The sequence below is a fragment of the Daucus carota genome, chromosome 3 (genome assembly GCF_001625215.2).
Source record: "Daucus carota subsp. sativus chromosome 3, DH1 v3.0, whole genome shotgun sequence".
Classification (NCBI taxonomy): Eukaryota; Viridiplantae; Streptophyta; class Magnoliopsida; order Apiales; family Apiaceae; genus Daucus; species Daucus carota.
In genome coordinates, this window is record NC_030383.2 from 30681115 (window position 1) to 30708967 (window position 27853).

Here is a 27853-nt window from a genome sequence, read left to right on the forward strand (position 1 = left end):
CATCTCTCCCATCATGCTCATTTGATATCTAGACTACATAAGCTTAGAGAATCTTTCACAGAGTTTAGGATTAGTAGATCCAAAAATGATATCATCTGCATAAACTTGAACTAACAGCAGATCATTACCATGGTTGAGATAAAATAGAGTTTTGTCTATTGTACTTCTGTTGAAACCACTGTCCAAGAGGAATTGAGCCAGAGTTTCATACCATGCTCTTGGTGCTTGCTTTAGTCCATACAGTGCTTTATCCAGTCTGTAGACATGATCTGGAAATTTTGTGTCCACAAATCCTGGAGGTTGTTCAACATATACTTCTTCCTCCAGCTCTCCATTTAGAAAAGCACTCTTTACATCCATCTGAAACACTTTGAATTTCTTGTGTGCTGCATAAGCCAAGAAAATTTTGATTGCTTCTAATCTGGCAACTGGAGCAAAGGTCTCATCATAGTCAATTCCTTCTTGTTGAGAATATCCCTTGGCTACCAGTCTGGCTTTGTTTCTGGTGATTACCCCATCACTGTCTGTCTTGTTTCTGAACACCCATTTGGTACCAACTATTGATCTGTTCTTTGGTCTTGGTACTAATGTCCAGACTTTGTTTCTCTCAAATTCATTTAACTCCTCCTGCATTGCTGTTACCCAATCTGCATCCTTTAAGGCTTCTTCCACTTTCTTTGGTTCTGTCTAAGATAAAAATGAGTGAAAGAGACATTCATTAGCTGTTGCAGTTCTGGTTTGCACTCCTGCATCTGGATCACCAATTATTAAATCTGGTGTGTGAGACTTTGTCCATTTTCTCTCATGTGGCAGTTGACTTATGGAATTTGATCCTCCCCCATAATCCATGCTATTTCCAATGTCATTCTGATTTTGATTTTCTGATGCCTCTCCCCCATGATTCATGCTGTCTTCATAAGTATTCTGAGTTTCTGATGCTCCCCCTGAAGATGTATTCTTATGATCCTATGATGTAGACTGATCATAGTTTGATGAGTCAGAATCAGAGTTTGTATTTTCTGCTGTGTTTCCAACATTTTCATTCAGATATTCATTGTGAAAGTGCTCCCCCTCAACATGTGCTTGAGGTTGATGAGTTGGAATAATATACTCTGATATGTTCTCAGAGTCAGAGTTTATTGAGTCAGAGAATGTATCTTCATCTTCAAATCTCAGTTGCTCATGATCATCAAAATCTTCCATCCCAGTAATTTTCTTATCATCAAAGGATACATGGATGGATTCCATGATAACCCTTGTTCTCAGATTGTAAACTCTGAAGGCTTTTGTTGACAGAGGATAGCCAACAAATATTCCTTCATCAGCTTTTAAATCAAATTTGGTCAACTGTTCAGGATGATTTTTCAGAACAAAACACTTACACCCAAATAAGCTTTTATTTATCAGAGTTGCATTCTGTGTGAAACAGGCAGTTTGCACAGCTTCAGCCCAGAAGTAAGTTGGTAACTTTGCTTCCTCCAACATGGTTCTAGCAGCTTCAATCAGAGTTCTGTTCTTTCGTTCTACAACACCATTTTGCTGAGGTGTTCCAGGTGCTGAAAATTCTTGCTTAATTCCATTTGCTTTACAGAACTCTTCCATCTTAGAATTCTTGAACTCAGTGCCATTATCACTTCTGATGATCTTGACTGCATCTTTAGAAATTTTGTCCAGTTGTCTGACATGCTCAATTAAAAGAGATGATGTCTCATCCTTGCTGTGTAGAAAATATACCCAAGTATATCTGGTAAATTCATCAACAATGACCAGAGTATATCTCTTCTTTGCAATGGACATTATATTTAATGGTCCAAAAAGATCAACATGAAGCAGATGATATGGCTCAAGAATTGAGGACTCAGTTTTACTTTTGAATGAGGATTTTCCTCTGTTTTGCCTTCTGACAGGAGTCACAGAGTCCATCAGGAGTAAAAACTGATTTGGGAAGTCCTCTCACAAGATCTTTCTTCACTAACTCATTAATATTGTTGAAGTTCAGGTGAGATAGTTTCTTGTGCCAATTCCAGCTTTCTTCAATACTGGCTCTGCCAAGTAGACAGATTGCAGAGCTTTCAGAGTTTAAAGAGAGCTTGGCTTCATAGATGTTTCCATGTCTATATCCTTTCAGAACAACTTTCCCAGTGCTTTTACTAATAACCTCACAGTGTTCTTCTAGGAAATCAACATGATATCCTCTGTCACAGATTTGACTTATGCTCAACAGATTGTGCTTAAGTCCTGAGACCAGAGCTACAGATTGAATGATGACATTTCCAAGATTGATATTGCCATATCCCAAAGTTTTCCCTATGTTGCCATCTCCATATGAAACATTTGGGCCAGCCTTCTCCACAAAGTATGATAGCAGGGCTTTATTTCCTGTCATATGTCCTGAGCATCCACTGTCCAGAACTAGGATGTTTTTCCTGTTGCCCTACAATCACATACACAACTAATGATTAGTTTTAAGGACCCAGACTTGCTTGGATCCTTTGTTCTTGTTAAGTTTGTTAACACTAGCAGCGGAAGATTTATCAGAGTTTAAATCGGAGTTTGTGCTAACAGACTTTTTAACAGAGTTTAAACCAAGAGAATCAATCTTTTTCTTCAAAAAAGGTTTCAATTCATAATAATCATAGTATAAACTATGGTATTCCTTACAAGTGTAAATGGAATGCCATAAACTACCACAATGAAAACAAGGGTTTTCTGGTCTAAATCTAGTGTTCCTAGTCTTAACTTCTGATTTGGAAGACATAGCATTTATGTCCTTATTCTTCCTGCAAAAAGAAGCAAGATGATTAGGATTACCACAATTATGACAAGTTTTCCTAGGAGCATTTGGAATAGGCATATAATTGTTGTTTTTGTTTATTCCTACCTTCCCATTTCTATTTTTCCTAGGTTCCTTAATCCTGTTTTCTTTCTTAACCTCCTTGAGCTTATGCTTAAGCTGTTTCTGAGTCATTAAACCAATATTAACCTGTTTAGGTCTATCAGTCTTTGATTTGTTCTGAGCCTTTGTTTCCGCAACAAATCTTACTGGAACTACCTTAGGTTTCTCAATTTTAATGGTTTCTTGTTTATGTGACTCAGCTTCATCTTTATCAGAGTATCCTAAACCTTTCTTCCTGTTTCTACTTTCTAAGATATTCTGAGTAGTCTTTCCTGAGTTAGTCCAAGTTCTGATTATTGTTGTCGAGTATTTTGAAGAGTATCGTTCGCAGGGAAGGACTGATATCAATACTAATTTCAAATCTCTTATCTCTTGCAATTCAGAAGTGTGGAGAAGAATTTGGTGATGTATGGTTATCAACTAAATAATATAATAAATAAATAAACTATATAATAAATATGAGAGAAAACAACCCAAGAATTAGAGTTCTTCAATGGCTATCATGAATGTCTAATTTGTGTCTCTTGTTTGCTAAAAATATCCTTCTAATATTTATAAAATCCTCTCCCAAGGTAGATTATAATGCCTACAATTATCCATTAAAAGCCACTCCCATGGTCAATCAAAGAACACTTGTAAACTATTAAGAACCAAGGATTTTATGTCTCACAATTCTCATATTAATCTCCCGATCTAATACTCAAATTGTGTCCATCATATCATGTACTAGAATTATAACTCCTCTCCCGATTCGTTATAACTCCTCAAGATTCAATTAAAAGTTAGCTACTCTTCTAATTGTATAAAGCGCTCAATGACAGATTAACAAATCAAGAGAAAACACAATCCAACTAAACAAACATAATAAGCCAAAGAATACTACCTAACTCTTGGATCAAAGGATTAGCTACTCATGATAAGATGAAACAAATATATATTTATACCACAAACCATGAGTGTAAGAATATAAGTACGAAGAATACAACTTGACGAAAGTGCTTGACGTCCGGATGAATCCCTTCACTCCTTCTTCCAATAACTCTCACAAGTGCTTCTCTCCCTTTCCTCTCTCAAAGGCTATCTCTATGTTATTCAATATGATACAAGTTAGTTGTCTCTAATATCTATCAAACCCTAATATATATAAGAGTTTTCTTAATTTACAAGAAAATAAAATAATATCCTAAAACAGGTTGGATTCTGATGCTAAAATTCGTAGGCTTCTGTTCAGGCCTGATTCTGGGTTGATCCAGTTGGATTTTGACATCTGGACCACCTTAAACTTGTAGAGAATTTCAATATCTTCGCGTGGGCTGTTGAATCGCCCAATTCTGACGTCCAGAACTCAAGTTACGGCCCAAACAAGATTTGATTCGCTGGCTAACCATAAAGTCCGAATTTTCATCTGATTAAGCCCAAATAAGCTTGATTTAATCCAACTTTAGGAATATTTATTTTCCTGAAATTAAACACTTAAAATCAATTAGTAACATCCCGATTATTTACAAAATACTAAAAATTATGGGAATAAAATCATATAAAAACATATATAAATATATGCTCTATCAATTATCTCTCTTTCCTTAACAAGTTCTGATTCAAGAGAAGCAGTTTTCTTTAAGAGTTCATTTTTCACAAAAACAGAGTCATCTCTTTCCTTCTGAACTTCTAGCATCTGAACTAGTTCTTTCTCAAGATAATCATTCCTTTTCTTAACTTCTAAGATTTCAGATTTTAGTCTCTCATTTTCTAAAGTCTGATCTCTATAACTAACATGCATATTTTTGAGAAACAATCATAACTCAGTTATATCTTCAGTGTCAAAAGCAAGAGTGGAATGAGGTACCTTAGTTTCAACAGCCTCAGTGCTGTTGTCCATGTTTCCCATCAGGGCATAGTTGACTTCTTCCTCTGATTCTGATGAGTCTGCCCAGCTTCCCTTTTTTGTGATAAAGCCTTGTTCCTTTTCTTTCTTGGCTTTCTTACACTCAGTTGCAAAATGACCTTTCTCACCACAATTGAAGCAAGTGTATTTAGAACCGGAAACTGACTAAAAATAAAACAATCCATCTACTCCCAAGTCCCACCCTCCCATTTTAAGGTTAATTATCTAGTTGGTTACGGAAGTGGGCTTAATGTATCAAATTGGTCACTGAACTCAAAACGGTATCAAGATGGTCACTGAAGTGGCCATAAATATCAAACAGGTACTTTGAAATATAAGTTCAAGCAGTAAAAATATTATTTATAAAGTTTTACACATTATTTTTGAATGTTACCGAAACCAAGTAAAAGGTTATGACTTCTAATATTTATGATAATATATTTGGATTTTATCAAGTTTATTTATTATTTATTTTTAATTAAAACAGAGAAAATAACTATATAATAAAATATAAATATTAAATAAACTTGATAAAATATAAATATATTATTTTAAATACTAGAAGTCATAACCTTTTAGTTGGTTGTGGTAACATTTAAAAATAATGTGTAAAACTTTATAAATAATATTTTTACTACTTGAACTTATATTTCAAGGTACCTGTTTGATATTTATGGCCACTTTAGTGACCATCTTGATAACGTTTTGAGTTCAGTGACCAACTTGATACATTAAGTCCACTTCAGTGACCAACTTGATAATTAATCGCCCATTTTAGTTGTCACTAGGGGTGTAATCGAGCCGAGCCGAGTCGAACACTGCCAGACTCGGCTCGAGCTCGACTGAAAAGTTCGGGGCTCGAGTTCGAGTTCGACCGAGCCTTTAATTTCAATTTCGAAGCTCGGCTCGTAAATAGTTCGATAGGCTCGAGTTCGGCTCGAAATCTCGAATCGAGTCACCAAATATTGACAAAAACTCAAAATATGATTGGTTCGACTCGAGTTCGATTCGATTAAATATATAAATTATAAATAAAATATTAAATATATTTGTAAAAAAATATTTATAATAAAAAAATTAAAAAATAATAGAGGCTCGATAATGCTCGCGAACCTTACGAACCGAGTAATTTGAATCTCGAGCTCGGCTCGGGAAAACATCCAAATAGCTCGAGTTCGAGCTCGGCTCGATTATTACCAAATCAAATTCGAATATTTTACGAGCCGAGGTCGAATAGCTCACGAACTGTTTGGTTTGTTTACACCCCTAGTTGTCACATATCAATTTTTTTGGTCAAATTAATTAACTTTTGATCAATGATTGTGAGTCACTATTTCATTATTTTAAAAAACTTAAAATTACATCTTAAAATAGATTAAAAGTTATTTTCAGTGACATATTTATTTTATTTTTTAAAATTGATAAAATATTTAAAAAATTCAGTCAAACTTTGGTCAATTTGACCAACATAATACCAAATGTGACAACTAAAAAGAGACGGAGGAAGTACAATATAAAAGGTGTTGTGTGATTACTATCAAAAACTAGTATGTATGCCCGCTTCTCAAGAGCATGCAAAATGTTTTTTAATAAAAAATGTTTATATAAATTTAATGTTATCCGAAAAAAATGTAGAAAAATGTTCTTGTGTATATTAAATGAGAAACCATCATGAAATTTTCATTTGAAATTAATTTATATAAATGTTACTAAATAGACTAATTTCATATTATGTATAATATTGTTTGTTATTTATTATGTAATTGTTTTTTCATTTGCAAACTTATATTCTTTTTTTTTTATTTTTGATAAGTTATGCGGATTTTGTTACAGAAATTTAACTTCTCTTTTGCAGTTCAATCCTACACAGAACTGACCAAAATTTAATTACACCAAAAAGCAGTATCAGGTATCCTTTTTCATTACGACCTTTGTTTACTTAATGCACTTTTTAATGTGATAAAACGTATAAAAAATATATAAAAAGGAAAAACTTTAAATACATGATTTTTTTTATTGCCTAAACTGCTAACTCCTCCAACCCGAGATTTTTTTAATGACTTCCCTCTCTCAAAAGAATCTTACTACAAAAGTATTGGTTTCCATAACTATCAAAACACAATGAAAAGTTACACTATGAAAAGGAAAGGCTTCTACCTCAAGCATGTGTACAACTTGCCCCATCTTAGGCCGCTCAGAGGATGGAAGTATATACAATGGAGGCACAGGATCAATGCGCGCTTCAATGCTTTAGGTGGTGGATGTACTTCAATGAGATTATCTATTAACTCTTCTCAACGACGACTTGCAACCATCACTTTAAACCAATCAACCAAGTTCATCTGCAATGTGGGAATTAAAACAGTATGGAATAACATGGCTAGAATCCATATAATATAAGAAAGGGAGAAGGAATTAAAACAATTGGTACTTACCTCTCCACTAATACTTATCAACCATGGGCATTTTTGTGGAAACAGGGACAGTTTGCAATAAAATCCTGGAAGCAATATTCATCATTTATTTCCTAAAATTCTTATCTTTCAATAATTCATCAATTCTCTATCTTAAAATTGTTTTTTTCCTATACCCTGCTGTTAGAAAAAAAATTATGACAATCAAACTGTTAGGCCGAATTAATTCACTATATAAATCAATATAATGAACACAATCAATAACAGATGACTCAAATAAGAGAATTAACAAAGTAAACTCTTATTCACAAAACTCAGTAGGTTACAAAAACTCTTTTAGTGATTTATATCTTATCACTAAGAGCTGCTGGGTTACAAGAATAATATTCTCGATGTTCTAACTCTTATAGAGTAAACCCTAATCTGTGTTTATATACACAGTTACACGATATCTACTGATTGATTAATAATTATCTGCTTCCTAAAATAATCTAATCAGTAGCTATCCTTCTGTTGTCCTGATCTGCACAATCTCCCTTAATCTTTATCTTCCTTATTTAGTCAGATCTGCTCCTGAAAATCAGCCGCCTGCAAACTCTGATCATCGATAAACTCTGATCCAGCTGTCAGTCGTTAAACTCTGATTTCTAGCTAAACTCTGATATTTGCTTCTGCACACTAAACAAGTTAGATACCTGTGACATCATCAAATATGTAACACAAACAATATAGTACTTCTGCATTCATTGCACAGGGCTACTAACTACAATAGAGTACAGTTGGATTCTCAAATTTAATCAGGAGCACCTTCATTTTGTTTTCACCATTCCAACAATTACGCATGACTTCATTAGTAATTAAGCAATCTAAAGGTCAGAATTATATTTAATAATCAAGGGTGAAGAGTCTGATTCATAAGCTAATCTGTTAAGCAAAAGCGCAACAGATATCTTTAGTCATACAAATTATAAGTATAAGATTGTTTGATTAAGCTTCAACACAAAAAAGCATATCACAAGAAGCTTAAATCAGTCCAATTATTAAGTATATTATAAATCTAAAAATTCCCTCAATGGTGCACAAAAAATTGAACTTCTGAGATTACTGTAATTAGCAAATCACCTCAACTTTCTTTTCCTTGGAGGAGCAGCTTTGGTAGCAAATTTCCTCGAGACCTGCAACACACACGGACAAATGAATCTCTGGTAGAAATATAGCAGAACACTCTGGTGCAGTATTAGAATTCAATCAATCACGGTTTCTTCAAATTCCAAACAATCTCTTTCTCATTCTGTTCCTATAGCAACTCTCCAAACAAAAGACCCATCAAAACACAACTACACAAAAGACCCATCAAAAATCCAAACTTTATAAACCAAGAACAACATTTAGGCATATATATTATACACACATATAGACATAAAAACTTACATGGGAGACTACAGCTGCAACTCCCATTGCAATGATGGACAAAACTAATCCAAAACCAATGCGTTGTAGATGTGTGATTCATGTTTCTATTTTAGTTAATTTATGCCATCTATTTAGATCTTGTCCTTTGAACGCTATGATTCATAAAAAATGACCGGTTATTACTGGAATTCTTGGAGTACAGCACAGATAGTAGATTTCTAAATAAATGGCATAAAATATCTGGTGAACTAACCATTGTCACCTGGTCTGAGTTTGACTTGTATATCATTGTTCCACATTCAGATTTTAGAGAGAGCTGGAAAAAAAATCAGGTAGAAATAGGATTAACAAACATATTGCTCTAACAAAAGTTGTAATTCCAACAAAAAGTAACACACTATGCTAGACCCAATCTGTCCCGTGGCTTTTGGTTTGGCACATTTGCTTAAACTATAAGATACTTTATTAAATAACTCTGCTGGTGGAATTCCGGAAGACTGCTTCTCAGCTGGTTCCTTCAAATCCTACAGAGTTTGATAAATTTAACAACTCTTCATATTAAAAGAATAAAGTTAATTATAATGACGGACAGAACTAATCCAAAACCAATGCGTTGTAGATGTGTGTTACTGTTTCCGTTTTAGTTACTCTACGCATGAATGGGATGATGAAATGGTCATACACTGGTGCCAAAATCATGATGAAGACGACGGGAGAAAATGGAAGAGAAGCTGGTGGAATTGTTAAGGACCTGAGTTTTGTGTTCATTGCAGCTGCTTGTTAATTAAGGACATGAGTTTTTGAAGATCAGAAGGGAGATCCTTAGATAGCCTTGAATCCAAACCACGTAAAAGAAGAACACCTTCCCGTCTCATCTGCAAAAACCAATATAAATCATGTCAGTGAGATCATGTGAACAACTTAAACCAAATTATATTTATATATATATATATATGTGTGTGTGTGTGTGTGTGTGTGTGTGTGTGTGTGCGCGCGCGCATATAATTTATATAACTTCTTAAATGTTAATGCAATTAAACCAATCTCATTTTGTAGAAGCCTGCAACAGTAACTTGTAGGCATTTGAAGCAGTTTAAATTTACAACCAGTCGACCACATTACTACATGTCAAGGAAACATATGTGTTTACCATCAAGAAAAATTTACCCCTTACATTACTTCCAAAATTTGAAGTTGCCTTCAAATTTTACTTCTCAGGACCAATTACATATATTTTAAACATTAAAAGAATAAGTTTGTATTTATTTTATCTGAGGTATTGTCTATAAAGCATTTAATCAGTTATCTAAGTTCCCAGGATACACATTAATGATCAACCAGCTATCCTCAAGTCACTGATAAAGCAGACAGCTACTTAAGGTTTGCTTTCTCATACTCTTTAAAGCAATACAATAAACAATCAATATTCTGGAAAAGACTGTGTATCGCTTAAATCACAATCAACTTGAAAGCATTGAGATGGACAGAGTGCCATACCCGTCTGAGATAACATGCACGAATCCATTGCGGTGATACATGAAGAGGAGTGTATTTTTCTTCAACTGGCCTTGACATCACTTGAGTAGATGGCAACGATGAAATTATTCTTACATCATTAGCCAACACACTCTTAAAGTGCTCCACATCAACAATATCTGAAAACTCACCACATCAAAAAAAACAAATTGAAAAACAACTTAGTTTGTTATCTCAGATAAGCAATCAATTAAATCCATAAAATCATAAATAATTGATATTTGACTATAAATGGATGAACTTTCAATGGATAGTTTTTAAATTCAGTGTCATAATAATTGGACTGGCATTCTAAGCTAGTGGCATTATCATTAAATTAGGCTCGGTCGAGGTTGCAGTCTAAATTAGTCCACCTCTAGTTCTTCCATTAATGAGGAACACTGATGAGATCTCAGAAGCATTACGAACCTAAGAACATCGATTTAAATTAAGAACCTTAACGTGTAATATCTAAATGGTTCTAACAATATATATCATGTGGGTACAAATCAAAGCCTATCATACATTATAGTAATTGTGTGGTTAATCTTAAATGTACCTTAAGATGAGTGGAGACAGTGAAACTACCTCTCTTACCACCGATTGTATCATACCCGAGCTTTTCCTCAACTGGCAAAGCAAAGAATTCACAAAAAAGACTATACATTTCAGAAATCAAATTGCTGTCAATACTGTGATCAACCGCCTGGAAAATTGCACAGCCTTCAAAGGCCTCCACTATTTTACGACATAACTCAGACCTCCTGTCAACAGAATTATAATCTTTGGGCAAGTCAGTAACTTAAAACACATAATGAGATCAAAACTGCTCGACCATCTAAACTGCTCGTCTATCAAAATTACACTTCTATATATGCCAAATTCTGGGATGACAAATTATTACATACAATTTCCAAATTCTGAATTCAAGAATTTTACTAACGTAAAATAGGGAAATGACTTCTTCGCACAACCGAAAAACACAACACATCATATCACTTTTCAGGGACTACAATTGACAAAAAAAATCCGAACAAAACTTAAAATTACAATTTAACTATTAGGCCCCGACCATGGTCCCACTAGGCCCCGACCCGGCCCTATTAGGCCCCACTTAGACCCTGTCTGGGTCCCATCTCGGGGTCCATCCCCAGTCCCAAAACCCGCATCATTCTACTTAATCGCATTAGTTTCCATTTAGTTTGCATTCTAGTAGTTTCTATTGGAGTAGGACCCTATATATATATTAGAAATTTACATATTAGAGTTATATTTATCAAATTATTTTGTATTTAAACTTTTAAATTATAATATATTAATATGAAAGTAATAAAATTTAAAATATAAATTATAAACATCTAGAAAATATAATTTTTTAATAAAAGTTGATTTTTCTTGTTTATATATGTATTTAGAGAAATGAGAACCGAAAATTGACTATAGAAAAGTTGTCTAAAGTCGTTTACAAGATCTCAGGCCTTCACAAAATCTTAGACCACTAGAACGCCAAAATTCATCAAGACTTAAGCTTGATTAAAAACATAGTAGGACATACCAAAAGGCGTGAACTTGATGAGACCCTAATCCAAAACAACTACTAAACATTACTTACATATTTAATCTACTAATTAATACTTAAAATAACCAACCGAAACCCTAACGGGCTGTTACACTTCCAGCTGCTGATCTTCGACTTCAACCATGACGGTTCCTCATTCCTGATTGCCCAACTTCGGCCAGTAGCGTGCTTGTTTCCTCACTATCTTCATCAGAGAGTTCCACCACTTCAAACCCATTACCTTCCTCCATTTCTTCATCCTTTCACACCCACTGTTTGTATTCATTCTCAGAAATGGAAAATTCACCCTGGTAGGTTCCTAAGCCCATATCCACCATCCGCAGCTCCTTAACCTCCCCAAAAATGTGAAGGATGACCACCAGCCTTGTTCTCTGCAAAGACCCAACATGAGCTTGCTACCTGGTCAGCGCATTTTATGACTCATCTATCGGACGAACCACCACTATTAAATTTGGATCACTGTTACGCTGCTCTAGTTGCTACACGACCTTGAATGATTAGGCTCTACGAATCACATCCACTCGTCCCATTCCTTGACAGCCTCCTTGTTATCTGATTCAAATTCTACTTGAGTTTCATCGTCCAAAAAGGCACCTTTCAGACCAATCAACATAGCCCACAATTCCTTTGCTCTCCTGATAAGATTGGGGATCCTTCTAGAGTACATCTTGATGATGGTACCTCTGTGATCCCTCAGCACTATTCATATCCCAGAATCATTCCCATTTGGAATGGCATGATCAAGAGTGAATGCATGCACATTCACTTTGACAAAAACCTTTCTTGGAGACACACGTGATTTTTTCATCTCCTACTCTCTCTTACTGCACTCACAAGATCTGTATTTGAGACTAATGGGAAAAACTAAGGAGAGAATGTACTGTAGCCATACTTTATAGCCAAAGATTGTGTTTGTTGAGTGTCTCAGACAACAATCATAATTACTATGCACTACCCAATATAAGTGCATGCATACTGCAGACACTATTGCCTAAGCACGATCTTATATTTCCAATGAAATAAATTTGTCATAACAATCGCTTGTGCATCTTAACAACATGGATTGAGCCTTTCAAAGCACTTAGATATGCCAAAAGGGCTGTGTGTTTGGATCAAAATGGAGGGGTGAGATTTGTGCTTTTTGACTACTCTCGTGAGTCGGAACTCAAACGGGTCTTTACGAGATGCCTACGTATCTTCAGCTGGGTGAAGAATCAAGTCAAAAACGTAGTTCTAGTTTGGAGGGGTAGAGCCCTTTATATAGATGTCTCAGGGTTAGAGACTAATTAGGAGTAGGATCTTAGGTGTTAGTGATCTAGTAAAAGTAGGTGTTTGAGTAAGAGATAGGATAAAACTGATCTTTCATCCTTATCTTGAGCTGCTAGAGGTTATCTAGGACTCTAGATAGTCATCTACGAATGTCAGAATCCTTGTAGGACTCTTGGAGTCCTGGACTAATCAATCTAGCTCCTAGTAGGACTAGGATTCGAGTTTTGGGCCTTGGTAGGGCTGGGGGCTTATGCCTTGAGGTTGGACAACCCACGTTTCTCAAACAGGGATGTCCAGCGGGATTTTTATAGCCTCAGATAATTAGCTACGATTTTTGAGATCCTAGATCATTAACCAAGTCCTTATACTCAGGCCTTCTATCACACTTGGGCTTTCTAGAACCTAATAATTTTTAGGGCTTATTCCAGACCCATATCATTTGCCCCCAACTATGGAGAAGTTTCGTAGAAACTTTTCTAAAGTTTTGGAGCATTTTAACCGACTTCTTAAGCCTTTTCTAGAATTTTCTTCAAAGTTTTCTGAGCAAAATCGGGCATCTGGGTCGACCTGAGGCACACCCGGGTCAATTTAGGGCGCTCTGGGGCGCCCAGGTCGTTCTTGGGGCTCACCCAGGTCGAATCAGGGTGCTCTAGGGCGCCCAGGTCGATCCTGGGGTGCTCATGTCGATCCTGGGCAGACCTCAAGGCGCGATAGGGCGATCTAGCGAGCGCTAGGGGCTCTAGCACGTGTTGGGGCGCTCTTTGGGCAGTGTCGGGGCTGAAGCTCATCCAGGTGAATATAGGATTCTTTGGGTGTCCAAGTTGATCATGGTGATCTCGTAAGACATTCTGGGCGCTCTTGGGCATTCCTAGGGTGCTTATAAGGCGTTCTCGGGCGTTGTGTGTTTTTTAGCACTCAAGACGATGATGATGCTCACCCAGGTCAATTTAGGGTGTCTTGGGTGCCCAGGTCGATCATGGTTAGCTCCTCGGGCGCTCTTGGGTGCTCTTCGGGCGCTTTTCGAGCGCTCGACCTCACCCAGGTCGATTTAGGGTGCTCAGGGCCCCGAGGTCGACGCTTGGGCGCTCTTCGGCGCTCGCCCTCACCCATGTCAATTTAAGGTGCTCATGGCAACCAGGTCGACGCTGAGACGCTCATCGGCACTGTTGGGTGCTCGACCTTGCCCCGGTCGATTTGAGGTGTTCATGGCACCCAGGTCGACGCTGGGGCGCTCATCGGGCGCTGATGGGGCACTCTTGGGCGCTCGACCTCACCCAGGTCGATTTAGGGTGCTCATGGCACCCAGGTTGATGCTGAAGCGCTGATCGAGTGCTTCTCGGGCGCTTTTAGGCGCTTGACCTCTCCTAGGTCGATTTAGGGTACTTATGGCACCCAGGTCTAAAAGCTACATGAGCTGGAAGACATACCTCGTTGAGCTCTAAGTAAGCACTTCTTAACCATCCAGGTCTATGGGCCCAAAAAGCTAGAGTTCGCGCTTTGACGTTCTAGGCATCAAATTATCCAAGAGTGCTGCCTTACCTGACCTTAATGAGGTCGAATTAAGAGCTTTGAAGGTGCTGAAGTCGAGCCTCTCGGAACTCGCGGTGCTGAGGTCAGTTAGAGTCCTATCGAGACTAATCTTTTTGTTAAGTTGAACAATAATCACCCATGCATATCTTACCCAATGTTTTAACTAAGACTGAGCTCTTTCTAGGCTAATTCCATAATAGGGTTCTACTAGGCCTTATCAGGTTAAAGCTTGGAAGAATCAAGCTGAGGGCCACAAGAAGACCATAGAAGCTCTGTTTCGAGTTGATTCATTCATTGTAGATACACAAAAACTGAAGGCAAACATTGAAACATTCGATAGGGATATCAATCCTCGAGAAATTTTATTGAAACTATAGCAGTAGAGACAAACAATTGAAATCAACTACGTTTGAAACTAAATGGCAATGGTCTATCGGACCTTATTCAATGGTCATCTACTTACTAAGACAATCAAACATAATAAATCTTCAAGTTGGTGACGTGCCAACTCCTTGGAACCTCGACTTCATCCAGGGTCTGAAGCTTGTACGAGCCACGACCAGTGACATCCATAACCTGATAGGTTCCTTCCTAGTTTGGGGCCATCTTACCCTTGGGAGCGACCCTTGAGGCCTCAGCTTTCCTTAACACTAAATCCTCTTTTCTGAAGAATCGTTCCTTGACTAGGAGGTTGTAGTAATAGGAAGCTCATTTATGGCTTTTCACTATGTTCACGTTGGCCTGATCTTGGACCTCACATATCATATAGAGAGCAAGTCTCATTCCTTCTTTATTGGCTTATGGATCAAACTGTTATGCATTATGTTCTTAAGGGGATGGTCTGTCAAGAATTCAATCTTATATGTCCTTATGAATTCAAAGCCTCTCTCTAGTGCTCAAGATGATCGGCTTTGTTCAAGATCTTCACTAGCATATCATCGACATAGACCTCCATGGTCTTCCCAGTTAGATGCTTAAACATCTTATTAGCTAGACGCCAAATACATGGCTCCTGTATTATTAATATCAAATGCCATAACCTTTTTTGGTTTATCGAGATACAAGGAGATGGGAACCAAGTCCTCAATTGGTAGAAGCTCCCCCCGACTCCCTCGAGTTTTAAGGCTGCAATATAACAACTCCTGGCCATTTTATGGTCTCTTTTTTCTTCTCCAACTCCATTCCTGGTTGGGAACTTGATTTTCAAGTGGTATGCAGATGTTATGGTCCCTATCCTTCCTAGGATAGCGTTATAGGTTGATGAGGCCTTAATGACCAGAAAGTTCAACATATAAGTGGCATGTCGTGGCTCCGCTCCCATTGTCATGGGAAGCTGAATCACTCCTTCAATCTTGGATTTTACTCCATTGAAACCTTAGATTGGCATGTCGGACGGTGTCAACTGTGAATCAACATACCCCATCTTCTCATAAGCATCATAGAAGAGGATGTCCACAGAAACTCCATCATAGAATCTTATATGTGAGTTTCCAATAACGAGAATCATCAAAGGTTAAGGCAACCTCAGTCTTGGCGCTCTTCGGGGGTTTCCCAACAATACACATCACTTCTCTAGCATAAGCCTTCATTGAGTTGCTAGAAGTACTAGCAGCGGTTGTTCCTCCAAATATTACATTAATCACAGGTCCTCGAGGTTGGGTTCTTCTATCATAGTCATCATTGTCCCTATCGCGACTATCATTGTCTCGGGGATTCCTATCTCTGTCCTTGGTATACATAGACAACTTGCCTTTCCGAATCAAAAATTCAATCTCATGTTTCAAGTGTCCACAATCATCAGTCTTATGTCCCGTGTCTTTATGAAATCTACAATATAGGTCCTTGTTCCTATATTCGGGGTCAGTCTTAATGGGCTTCGGCCATCGAACTTCTCCCTCTTTTTCATTTTCCATCAGAATCTGACTCTTGGGGGCATTCAGCCTCACATACTCAGTGAGAGGGTCCTGATTGCTTCTTGGTGGGTGACTTTTCATCATATTCCCTCTTCAAATACTTATCATCAACAGCATATTCAATAGCATTTCCACCTAAGATTCCGTGGTTGGTCCTTGGTTGTTTTTGGATTTTCTCATGCTTTCCTCTTCCTTAATATATTTTACGGATCTCTCATGGAGCTCTGGCTAGTGATCGTTAAATATTATCATCCGTGGTTCCTTGATGTAGGGACTCGTTCATGCCTAGGTGAAGGTTCATCAACGAAGTTGGACTCTTGCCGTGGGTTTTACTCTCAATAAATAGGACTATGAAAGCTCGGCTTAAATCAACAAATGATTATATGGAATTAGAGGGGAGTCGACCATACTAGTGTTGTGCCATCTCGTTCAAGGTTTGGGGAAAAGCTCGACACTTGATGGCCTCAGTGACTGGTTGCAACAACAAAGCATTCATAAACGTCCGTCCATGATTGGCAGGCTCACCTGTTCCATCATAATCCTTAATAGTGGGCAATTTGAATTTCTTTGAGATCCTTGCTGCCATGATCTCCTCCGTGAATGGTGCAATCCGGTTATCTAAATCCCCTGCAGCCAACAAGTGAATTCTATTCATACCCGAGTGTTGAGGGTTCTCAGGCCTTGATCGAGGTTCGGGCGGTTGCTGCCTGGCCTGGTGTGCTGCCATGTCTGTCATCAATTGAACTACCTGCTCTTCAAAAGCTCGACTTCTAGCCTCATATTCCTGATCCGTAGGTCGACGGGACAAGAGGTTATTCTGCCTAGAGTGGTGGTGGGAGCCTTGGCTTTGGTCTCCGTCACTCCTTCTTCGTGGGGGAATATCATAGTCCCTCTCCGACTCTTCGGAGGAGTCGTTGTCTGTATAAACTTCATACTCATCCGTTGGTCCTCTTGCGGTCGTCATGACTGTTAAGTAATGAGTCCCTGTAACGATGGTGATTGCCACAAGGCTAGTTATGGGGGGCAGCGTGCTGAATAGTAGCGGAGCCGAGGTTTGGGCAGCGATGATGGTTGGATTCGAGGTTCCAGCAGTGTGGGTGGAGAGCGGAATTGACTGGGCGGAGGTTCCTGTGGTAACTTAATAAAAAGTTGAATCCTAGGTTGCGGTATTGTCTCCGGTTGAAGAACATGAACTTCTGAGCGTAATCTGATGGATATCATAGTTGTCGTCTTCTTCGCACAGACGATGGCAAATGTTATGAATTAAAAATCAAGGGGTGACCTCCGTGTTTTTTTGACTGCTCTTGGGTCGAGATGCCTACATATTTTCCATAAAAAAAAAAGATACATGCATATTTGTTTTTTTTATGGACGTGGGTTTTAAATACCATTCCTTTTGTTTTGAAATAGAGGTCGCTTGACTTTTTGACACATATTTTTTAATTTTTTGGCTATATAGCTAAAATTATTATTTTAAATTTTTTTTCTGAATTGTAATATTGGTCATATATTTTTATTTAAAAAAGAAATTTTTTAAAAATAATAATTATAATTATATGGTCAAAAAATTTAGAACTGCGTGTCAAAAAATCAAAGTATTTCAAAACTTGGCGAGTAATATTAGATGCAATTTTTAATGAATAAGTTAAAAAAGTTTCCGGGAACGTTCACTTATAAAAACACAGGTATCAATTGATAAGTGGAGATCATTGTATTCCACAAGAGAGCATTGTATTCCAACTTGTCCTTTCCTATTTCAATTTTTTCTCCCTCCAATCTTCAGAGATTCATTTCACTGGCGGTTTAATTCACGGCGGCGCGACCGTTGAACCCTTGCTTCTCAGCGCCTCTGGCCGATTAGATTCTAATTAGCAATGACTATTTTCTGCTGATCAAGATTTAGGTACTCTCTCCCTCCCTCCCTCCCTCGCTCTCTCTCTCTCTCTCTCTCTCATTTATGTATTTATGCAGTGTCTTCTGATCTGCTGTACCTGGAGATTGTTATGACTTATGCACATCTAATTTGACCTGTTCAACTTGCTATTTAGTCCTTCAACTACACTTCCAAAAACAGATTATTATATATGCTGTATAATTCCTTATATATATGAAATTATGGCTCAAGCTGCTTTACCTGCAAATTTCTATCTTGCTTCTGCCTGTCCAGTTTGAATATTTTAGTTTCATAATATTTGCTGCTATAACTGGATCAGATAGGTACTTTACACTAAATTTTACTATCTTCGTTTTATTAAAAATCTTGAGCCTCTCAACATATACTTTACATGTTAGATCATCGCAAAACAGTTCTACTTTTCAAATACCTACTGTCACATACCTAGTTTAAGTGTACAATTTTTTTTATATTGTTTATTAACTCCACAACGAGATATAGTTAACAAGAGTTGGCGAGTTGCTACTATAATACGATTTGATTTATATTTCAGGATTCCTCCTTTTTATGTCGTCACACATATTTAAGTTACTTTAGTACAGATTTAGGCATATTGAAGAAAGTAATTTGAAGTTTTGTAATGTTTTGTTATGTATGTACAGCCTATCATTTGCGATGAAGACTCTTGGTAGTGAAGAGTTTGATGTAGAAACTGGAGAATTTGATAACGAAAGAGAAAAGTTGATACGGAGTAGCAGAGTAGTTCAGATAAACAATCAGGCGTTGTTATCTGGTTTAGCGTATTGTCTATCGTCATGTAGTATGATACTGGTTAACAAGTATGTTCTCTCCAGCTACGATTTCAGTGCTGGAATATCTTTGATGCTTTACCAGGTTACGTCTAATTGTTTAGTTTTTAATTAAGCTCAAAGAAATTCCATACGCTAAAAGCACTCCATATGCTTAAAAAGTTTCCTTGTTTCCTGCAGAACTTTGTTTCAGTATTAATTGTGTCTATGCTGAGTACCCTTGGCGTAATATCAACAGAACCATTGACGTGGAGATTGATCAAGGTGTGGTTGCCTGTAAATGTAATATTTGTTGGGATGCTAGTCACAAGTATGTTTAGGTATGAATTTTCTCTTTCTTTCCACTTACCAATAATAATTTTCAGAGTTTGCCATTAAAAAATCTTTATATTTTGGGCGAGTTTTAAGATGAATATTTCCCGTCAGATCAGAATGAATAAAACCTTGAATTTTGGTCATCAATCAGACACTTAAAAATATATAAGGTTAATGTATGAGTAAAGGGATGGTTCACTTCATGTTGAATCTGTTTTGAGTTGGATGCCTTGATTGGATATCCTTGCTCCTATGGAATGCCTACTGGCTAACATCCTACACATCACCCAAGCATATATGTCCACACTGTCATGTGAAAAACGTGCTGCAAGTGAGGAAGAGGGGGGCTGTGTTATTCAGATTATTAATTCTATGCAGTTATGAAGCATTGTGGAATATAAGCCTAGTAGAATCTCCGCTCGTCACCATTTCTGTTGAGTTTGCTGCTTCATTTTTACAATAACACTTCATATATTCCCTAATTGTAAGACCTACTTATAACTTATACTAGAAGCCTTGCATTGTATTATATCCAAGTCCCTACACCTGTTTTTTCTGTACCATATTTGAGGCATATCTAAACGTTGCTGCCTTGCTGGAACCCTGAAATTACTGTCATCCTTTATAACTTCCAGAATATATGTTTTTGACAAGAATTTGTATACAGAGCATTCTGGATCTCTACCATGTCTTACTAGAAAAATGATCATCTTCAATATTGAAGCAGCAAAATGATTAAAGTTTAAATTATAATAATAAATTTCACTAGGTTGTGCACACTCTAGGTTTCTCTTCTTTAATAAAGTTTGGTGTTCTGCCACTAAGTCAATTTTCTTTTCTTTGCTAATTAAGAGTCACGTTTATATGAATTAACAAAATATATGTTTCACCCTCTCCTTTCCCTAATTTCATGTGAATTCAATACAGGATATGTGATGCATAACTGATGGATATTAGATAGAAAAACAGGTATAATAATGAACTTAGTGGATAAACCGCAGAAACTCACTATCCCAAGGCTTTTGCCCCCACGGAAGGGATAAAATTCACAGATTGCAACCCATGATAGAGATGCAATTCGATATTCAACAATATTTCGATAATCAAGTCTAATTATATTGTGGGGCTTACAGTCCTTATATAGCAATACAAAACCCTAATAATAACCTAATGGACCGTACAATTAGCTTTATTATAAATAGACTACTTATTTAATAAGCCCCTAACCCTGCATATAACACATATAGATAATTACATTATTTGACTCTGCACTAAAAGTTGAACTAATTAAAAACACAACATTAATTCCCTATTTTCGTTCTCCATCAATCTCCCATTGTTAGAGAAAACTCGACCATGATTTTTGCGGAAGGCAAGAATCATGCAAAACTGAACTACAATGAAGAACAATTTTATGCTCTCCTTGAACATCTGCTCAGGTGCAAAATACTCAGAAAACTAACAGCCAAAAAACGTTTGAGGTGCGAAATATTCTGAAAACCGACTACCAAGTGAAGGAGGTGCAGCCAACTATTCTGGAATGATGAAATAGTGATGTGAACAGAACCGTCATGAACAGTAACTCCAGCAATGAATAGTGAATTCGATGAACATATTTTTTTTTTTTCCAAAATCAAAGATCGCCCAACAACTAAAAAAATTGATGGAGAAATCTAAGATGTGATACCATTTGCTGCAGGACAAGATGTAGAATGATGGACATTAGATAGAGAAACAAGAATATTAATAATTTGGGTGGATTAAAGGCAGAAAACCCTCTAGTCCTAGTGTTTCGCACTGGGGAAACGGATTGCAACCCATGAAAGATACTCAATTCAATATTCAATAGTATCTCGAATCTCGATAATCAAGTCTAATTACAATGTGAATGCCAATATAGGTATAGAAAATCCTAACAACATAATCAAGTCTAATGATCATATGGGGTTACTATGCTTATATAGGAATAGAAAATCCTAGTATAACCTAATGGACTAAGGCCCACTTTATTATAGATAAACTACTTAATAAACTCCTGACCCACTTATAAAACATATAAAGAAACACATATTCTATCTTTACACTATATATACTTGAACTAACTAAAAAAATATACATCAATCCCTTATTTTCGTTCCCCATGAATATGCCATAATAATGGATTTTTAATATTAAACTTGATATTAGACGCTTTTGTACTACTATCATTGAAGTGGATAACATATATCGAATTTTTGATGCAATGTTTTCAGCGGATACATACGCTCCGTATGCTTATGAATTTGTTTGTTTGGTCTTATTAAACTAGTTGTGTTGAATTTTTCTCATAGTTGATCTTAATGTTTTGCAGTCTAAGGTACATTAATGTCGCCATGGTTACAGTTCTGAAGAATGTTACAAATGTAATAACAGCAGTTGGTGAAATGTATCTGTTTAGTAAGCACCATGACAACAGAGTTTGGGTTGCGCTGTTTTTAATGGTATGTTACCTTTCGAGATTATTGTCTTATGACTGTGATTCTCTCTCCTTTTTTTGGGGTGGGGTGGGGGGTGGTTTGCGTTTCTGGGATTGCTTTGTTCAGGCTTACTTTCTGAGTCCACATTAAAAAAGCTGTGCTCGGTATAATGCTGCACTCGCAAATGATTAGTCACGTGATCAGGTCATTGAGATAACTACTGGATAACTAGAGTTGAATGATTTAGTTTTTCAAGATGGTGTAATGTTTCCGAATTATTTTCAAGCCCAATTTTGTTTTAGATAGGAAATCTGCAATGTGATTAATTAACTGTTTGCTGTGTTTTTTTCCCTAGGGTAAAACAGATGTTAAGTTAAAATTGTTTTTTTTTGCATTTTGCAGATTATTTCAGCAATCTCTGGTGGTTTTACTGATCTATCTTTTCATGCTATTGGCTATACGTGGCAGATTATTAATTGTTTCCTGACAGCATCATATTCTGTATGTGTTTTATTTATATCATACTATGTTGGTTTGTCCCAATTCACCCTGAATCTTACTAACAGTCACTTCTATTTCTTTCTTCTTTTTTCACTGAATTTCCTCATTCAGGCTTTTGGCTTTGGTTATTGCCCGTGGTACTAGTGTTTACATTGAGTCACTGGATAGTGGATACATGTTCTTTTAGTTTTTTGCCAGTGTCAAGTGTTCTTTACTGTACTTACTTTCTCGTGCTCCTCCTGATCTCACTCTAGGATATATTCTTGGAGAGATTAAGCAAGTCATTCTATACACTGAGAAGTACAGAAGACAACCATGTGTACACTAAAAATTACTTAAAAGTTATAGAAGCAGGCCATTTAACGTACACCCTGATGTTTTACTGTACACCAACGTATCAGACTCCAGTATGGCAGTATGTACCTAGTAAGAGATGGCATAATACACAATGATACAAGTAGACTCTGGCCATTCTGGTATTTTCAGTTACCGTGTCCAAAGATATTTTCACATATCATATATAACATGTCAATTCAGCAGAACAATTTTCTTTTTTGCCAAAATAATTACCTATTTTTAAAGTGCTGGCTTTTCTAGTTTTTCTTTGATTTCAACCGGAAAATTAACAAATGTCATAATCTAATAATAGTCTCATGATAACATTAACACCAAATGTTAAAGTACTGTATTATTTATATATTTAACTTTTATATATATGAGGGTAGAGATATAGAAAGATTTCAGGTCCTTGAGTACAGATTGTTCGTCGAAATTGAAAGATGCACTCCTATTGTTTTCTAATTAGTTTTTCCCGCCAATCATATGCAGCCAAGTAGCATCTTCTGGATCTTCATAATGGAACCTTTGCTTTGAACCACTTATAACTAATTAAATACCCGCTTGTCAAACTTTTTTAGTAATTCCTTTTGGGATTCTTTTGTCCCTGATAGTTATCAGTATATAAACTAGATTTTGATGATTCTTTATTTTTCTAATATAACACCTGCCTGAATTTTACCTTTTCTATATCGATTTGTGATGCAGTTGACACTGCGTAGGGTTATGGATACAGCAAAAGTAGTGACAAAGTCCGGAAACTTGAATGAGTTTTCGATGGTTTTGCTAAATAACACCCTCTCTTTGCCCCTCGGTTTACTTCTTATATTTGTGTTCAATGAGGTGGACTATCTTGCTACGACGTGAGTTTTTCTGTGCAGCATCCTATAAAATTAATAAGAAAGCTATGCATGTAATGTAGAAGTCCCATAAATATATTGATGCTTTTTTTTTTGACTACCAATAAATATATTGCTTCAAGAAAAAACATATTTGATTATAATAATAATGAGTATATCTTTGTATAATTGTGCATAAATCTTCATTGTACTATGGCTTAATATGTTGAAGGTTTATAGAGATCAAAGCCATCCAGCTAATTTATATCCATAGTGCTAGTCGAAGTTCTGTATAATCTTTCGTTACACTGATATGTCAATTCAAGCTTTATCTGCATGTTTTTCATAAAATTGTTACGAAATGCACATTACTGCATAAAAGCAAAATATTTACAAACCTTCAGGCACTATTAACCATTCCTTCTCCGATGTGCACTGTTATAAAAGGGTAACAAGGCAGCATTTGTGATTACAGATTTTGAAATTTGTTTTATAGCTTTCTTAAAATTAAGATGCTTGCACTTGGTCTTTTGTTGTATAGTATATACTTCAAAATTTCTTCTGGTTGGAAATACACTTATCTAAAGGTTCCACTTCACCTTAATAACATACTCTGCCCTTGCCCTACTTTTTGTTTTTAACAATCGTGGTGGTCTTTTCCTGACATTTGTTTATTGTCACCAGCATTTGTAATAATGTGATTAGCTGAAACTCATATGTGTTTGTGATAACTGTCAGACCACTTCTGAGGCTACCCACGTTCTGGTTGGTGATAACTTTAAGTGGATTTTTGGGTTTAGCGATCAGCTTCACCTCTATGTGGTTTCTTCATCAGACAAGTGCTACTACCTACAGGTTAGAAATTTTCATTAGGTTTATATAAGAGTGGTTGTCTCTATTTTTGACTCAGATTTCGGTTAAATCATATACTATGGTTTATACTTCCTACTTTTCAATTTGATATTAAGTTCTGATCTTTTGCTTGCTGAACCTTTTCTTCACCTGAATTACTATGGATTTTTAATCTACTTATTTTCATTTATCTCATCCAACCTTAGTAACTTCCAAAAAAAAAAAATTCAGACCTATCTATGCTAGAGGAACCATATATTCTGCTTGCACTCTTATTAGAAATGATGCTTCACAATACTCTAAAGAAATAGTAAACGATAAGAACCACATATATAAGCAAACACATGAAGGAATGTAAAAATATTAATGCAAGTCAAATTGTGACATCTTCAATTCAATAGATTATGTAGAATGCTAAGTAACACTAGTGTACCGTATACTCTAATGTCCATCAGCTACAACAATAGGTCAAAGACTCAAAATGCGGAAGATTTCCAAAATGATTCATTTCGAATGAGAACATTCTAAGATGTGAATTCTATACCTGGTAATTTGTAGTAGAACTGCTGCTCCTTTGGCTTCAAATATTTACCCCAACTTTTTGATTGGATACATGAATTTATCCCGTCAATCGGTGAACTTTTTATTTAAATCGGATTGCACTGTATTTTTTTCATCTCCCAACGTTCAATTTGCATACTATATGTGCTATATTTCGATGTAGTTTAGAATTTTTTTTTATTTTAGATTGTTTGTATTTTAAGGAGGTTTGTATTGGAGTAAGAATCTGTGTGTGCATTTATGCGTGTGTGTGTCTATGTGTGTGTGTGTGTGTGTGTGTATATATAGGGTATGGTTCAATGAGGAACTCTTCTATTTTAGTAACCTGGTAACTTTCGATCTTAGCCACACAATTCCCTTCTGCATCTACCCCACCATTCTGTAACTGCTAGCTAACTACATGTGTCCAGTAACTTTGAGTAACTGCAAGTCATATAACTGTAATCCTTACATGTTGATTAATTATTCTGTTTTTATTTCATATTAATATTTTTAATACTATGACAAATAAAATACGGAACACATAACAAACAATGAAATATGACAAATAAAATACAGAACATGCGAGAAATTTTAAATAAAAAATTACACAAATAAAAAAAATCATATTATATATAACAAACAAAATACAGAACCTGTGAGAAAACTACAAAATATAAATAAATACAGGACATTGTATTTTTTGTTCTTCAATTTTTAATGTTATGTATTTTATGTACTGTATTATTTATAAATATACAGTCAGGTTTCAAGACAAGTTTTATGTCCTGTAATTTGGTCAGGTATGTCCTGTATCTTTTAACAGTTAGTTTTTAGAAGAGTTACTAGGTTACCATATTTGTTAGTTCCTCAAGGAGAAGGCCCCTATATATATATATATATATATATATATATATATATATATATATATATATAAATATGCCTGTTTTGTTTCATTTAATTTTTAGTAGAGTGAGTGAAGTTTATGTTATTAAATTATAATCACTATTCAGTAGGTTGTACTTTGTAGTATTATATACTTAAATTTTTATACAAAAAGCCATCTGTACAAAAGTCATCTATGTTGATTTACTTTACAAATGTAATCTACATGATGCATATGATATGGAAGGTTTAATTACAATCGAATTCATACACTTATGGACAACAACTTTAAGAGAAAGTTGTACCTCTATACATTTGGAAAAAGCTGGTTTTCGGCTTTTGCGGGAAGCAACTACTGTTTTCTTTCAGTATCAAACCTCACCAAAAACATCGTGATTTATATTATACCGAAATTGATGCGCGCACTATAGTACCAAACAATTATCTGATTTTTGCAATAATTTTTCTTACATCACATCACTTTTTGAACAAAAATTCCAAACAAAGCCTTAGTTGAGGGATAAGATTAATCAAATAAATGTTTGTTTGGTTTAACATGAAAAATATGCATTTTATAAATTATTGTTTTTTAGTCAAATGTATATACTCTTCTTTTTTGTGAGTAATCATAATTTAGGTGACCCTTCTATGCTGTTTTTACTTTATTTGCAAGAAATTATATAGAATTTGTGGGGGAATATATAATTATCGAGTGTATTCCTAATTCTGTTATTTCAGTAAAAATCCACCTGTTACTTAGGTGGAATTAGCATTTCTGTGGTTCAGGTTTGATCTAGTTGTAGATTAGCTAGTAGCTGATGAAGCGATGAACTTGTTTCTGATTAGAGAATTTCATACATTTCTTGTAATTAAAATTTAGTATTACACAGAATACCTCTGGTTCACATTATACAAGGTGTTGATGGTTTGTATTTGGCTATAACTGGTGTTTGAGATAAATGAAACCTGAATATTCTTAAAGAAACAGTAGAACAACATAGAGGACTTCATAGTGGTATTATAAGGTGCAAGTATCACGGGGCAAGAATTTTTTTTTGTTGAAGCTCTTTCTGTTTTGTAATTGTGAAGACTTGTAGATGATTCATCTTAATCTTAAGAAGGTTCTTTTCATTTTGCAGTCTTGTGGGGTCACTAAATAAGATACCCCTTTCAGTCGCTGGAATCCTTCTGTTTAAAGTCCCAACCAGTCTTGAGAATTCCGCAAGCATATTATTTGGTAAGCTCCATTTCCAAGAATAATCTTTTTTCCATCTGAGCTTACCAAACCATAAGCGTCGATTGTAATTTGCAGGTCTTGTTGCTGGTGTCTTCTTTGCCAGAGCTAAAGTGCGGGAGAGATCACAGTCTTAATATGTTGGTTGCTGCTACAATATTTTTACCGCCCTCAGCTAAGAACAAGCAGCCACATTTATCTGCTTTGTGTTACGTATCACAGTACTATCATGGCTCTTAGAAGCAGCAAAAGGTTAAGGAAATCGGAAAGAATTATGGAGAAGTGTTTTTTGTAGGATTCTTTTCCCCATTGATTTTCCTAGTTCCTAGAAGAGAAGGTGAGCTTATCTGTATATGTTTGTGTTGTAATGTAATATATAGAAAGAACTGGTGCTATTCTAGCTCCTGATCATTCACAGATACTGTTAACCACTAGTCAGTGATTTTATTTTACCGTTATTTGGAGCACCAGGGCATTTAGAGCATCTCCAAGAGACTCTTAAATGAGCTCTTAAATTGACATTTGAGGAGGGAGAAAGAAATTTTTGCTCCAAGAGACTCTTAGTAGTTCTTCATATCACTAAGAGCCTCTTTGTTTTTCTCTCCTCTCTCCTCAAAGTTAAGAGCCATTGCAAAGCTTTAACTTAATTTTTACAATAAAATATCTCTTCCTTCCAATTACATTTGAGTTTGTGTCATATACAAGTCCAAACAAGAATAAAATATTAACTTAAGAGCAAGTATAAAGAATATTATTGGAGTTAGACTCTTAAATTTGT

The 27853-nt window shown here is 35.9% G+C and overlaps 1 protein-coding gene and 1 long non-coding RNA gene across 2 annotated transcripts; one reads left to right on the forward strand and one right to left on the reverse strand.

Annotated features, from left to right (window-relative positions):
- Positions 1–6931: 6931 nt before the first annotated feature.
- On the reverse strand, positions 6932–8738 carry LOC135151644 (uncharacterized). The gene is made up of 4 exons (XR_010290446.1): positions 8627–8738; positions 8318–8370; positions 7217–7321; positions 6932–7123 (listed from the first exon to the last, which is right to left on the reverse strand). It is a non-coding gene; the product is annotated as an uncharacterized LOC135151644 (long non-coding RNA).
- A 9349-nt stretch (positions 8739–18087) lies between these two features.
- Positions 18088–27542, forward strand: LOC108215376 (GDP-mannose transporter GONST1). Its single transcript, XM_017387870.2, has 9 exons — positions 18088–18317; positions 18971–19202; positions 19298–19437; positions 21783–21912; positions 22291–22389; positions 23434–23588; positions 24303–24419; positions 26981–27078; positions 27154–27542. The coding sequence occupies exons 2-9, from the start codon at positions 18984–18986 to the stop codon at positions 27210–27212; spliced, it is 1017 nt and encodes a 338-aa protein (XP_017243359.1). The 5' UTR covers positions 18088–18317; positions 18971–18983; the 3' UTR covers positions 27213–27542.
- The last annotated feature ends 311 nt before the right edge of the window (positions 27543–27853 follow it).

Coding starts and splice junctions, on each gene's coding strand:
- LOC108215376 (XM_017387870.2), top strand. CDS start 18,984: ATGAAGACTCTTGGTAGTGAAGAGTTTGATGTAGAAACTGGAGAATTT. Junction 21,913..22,290: donor GGGTTGCGCTGTTTTTAATG/GTATGTTACCTT, acceptor TGCATTTTGCAG/ATTATTTCAGCAATCTCTGG. Junction 23,589..24,302: donor GTGGACTATCTTGCTACGAC/GTGAGTTTTTCT, acceptor GATAACTGTCAG/ACCACTTCTGAGGCTACCCA.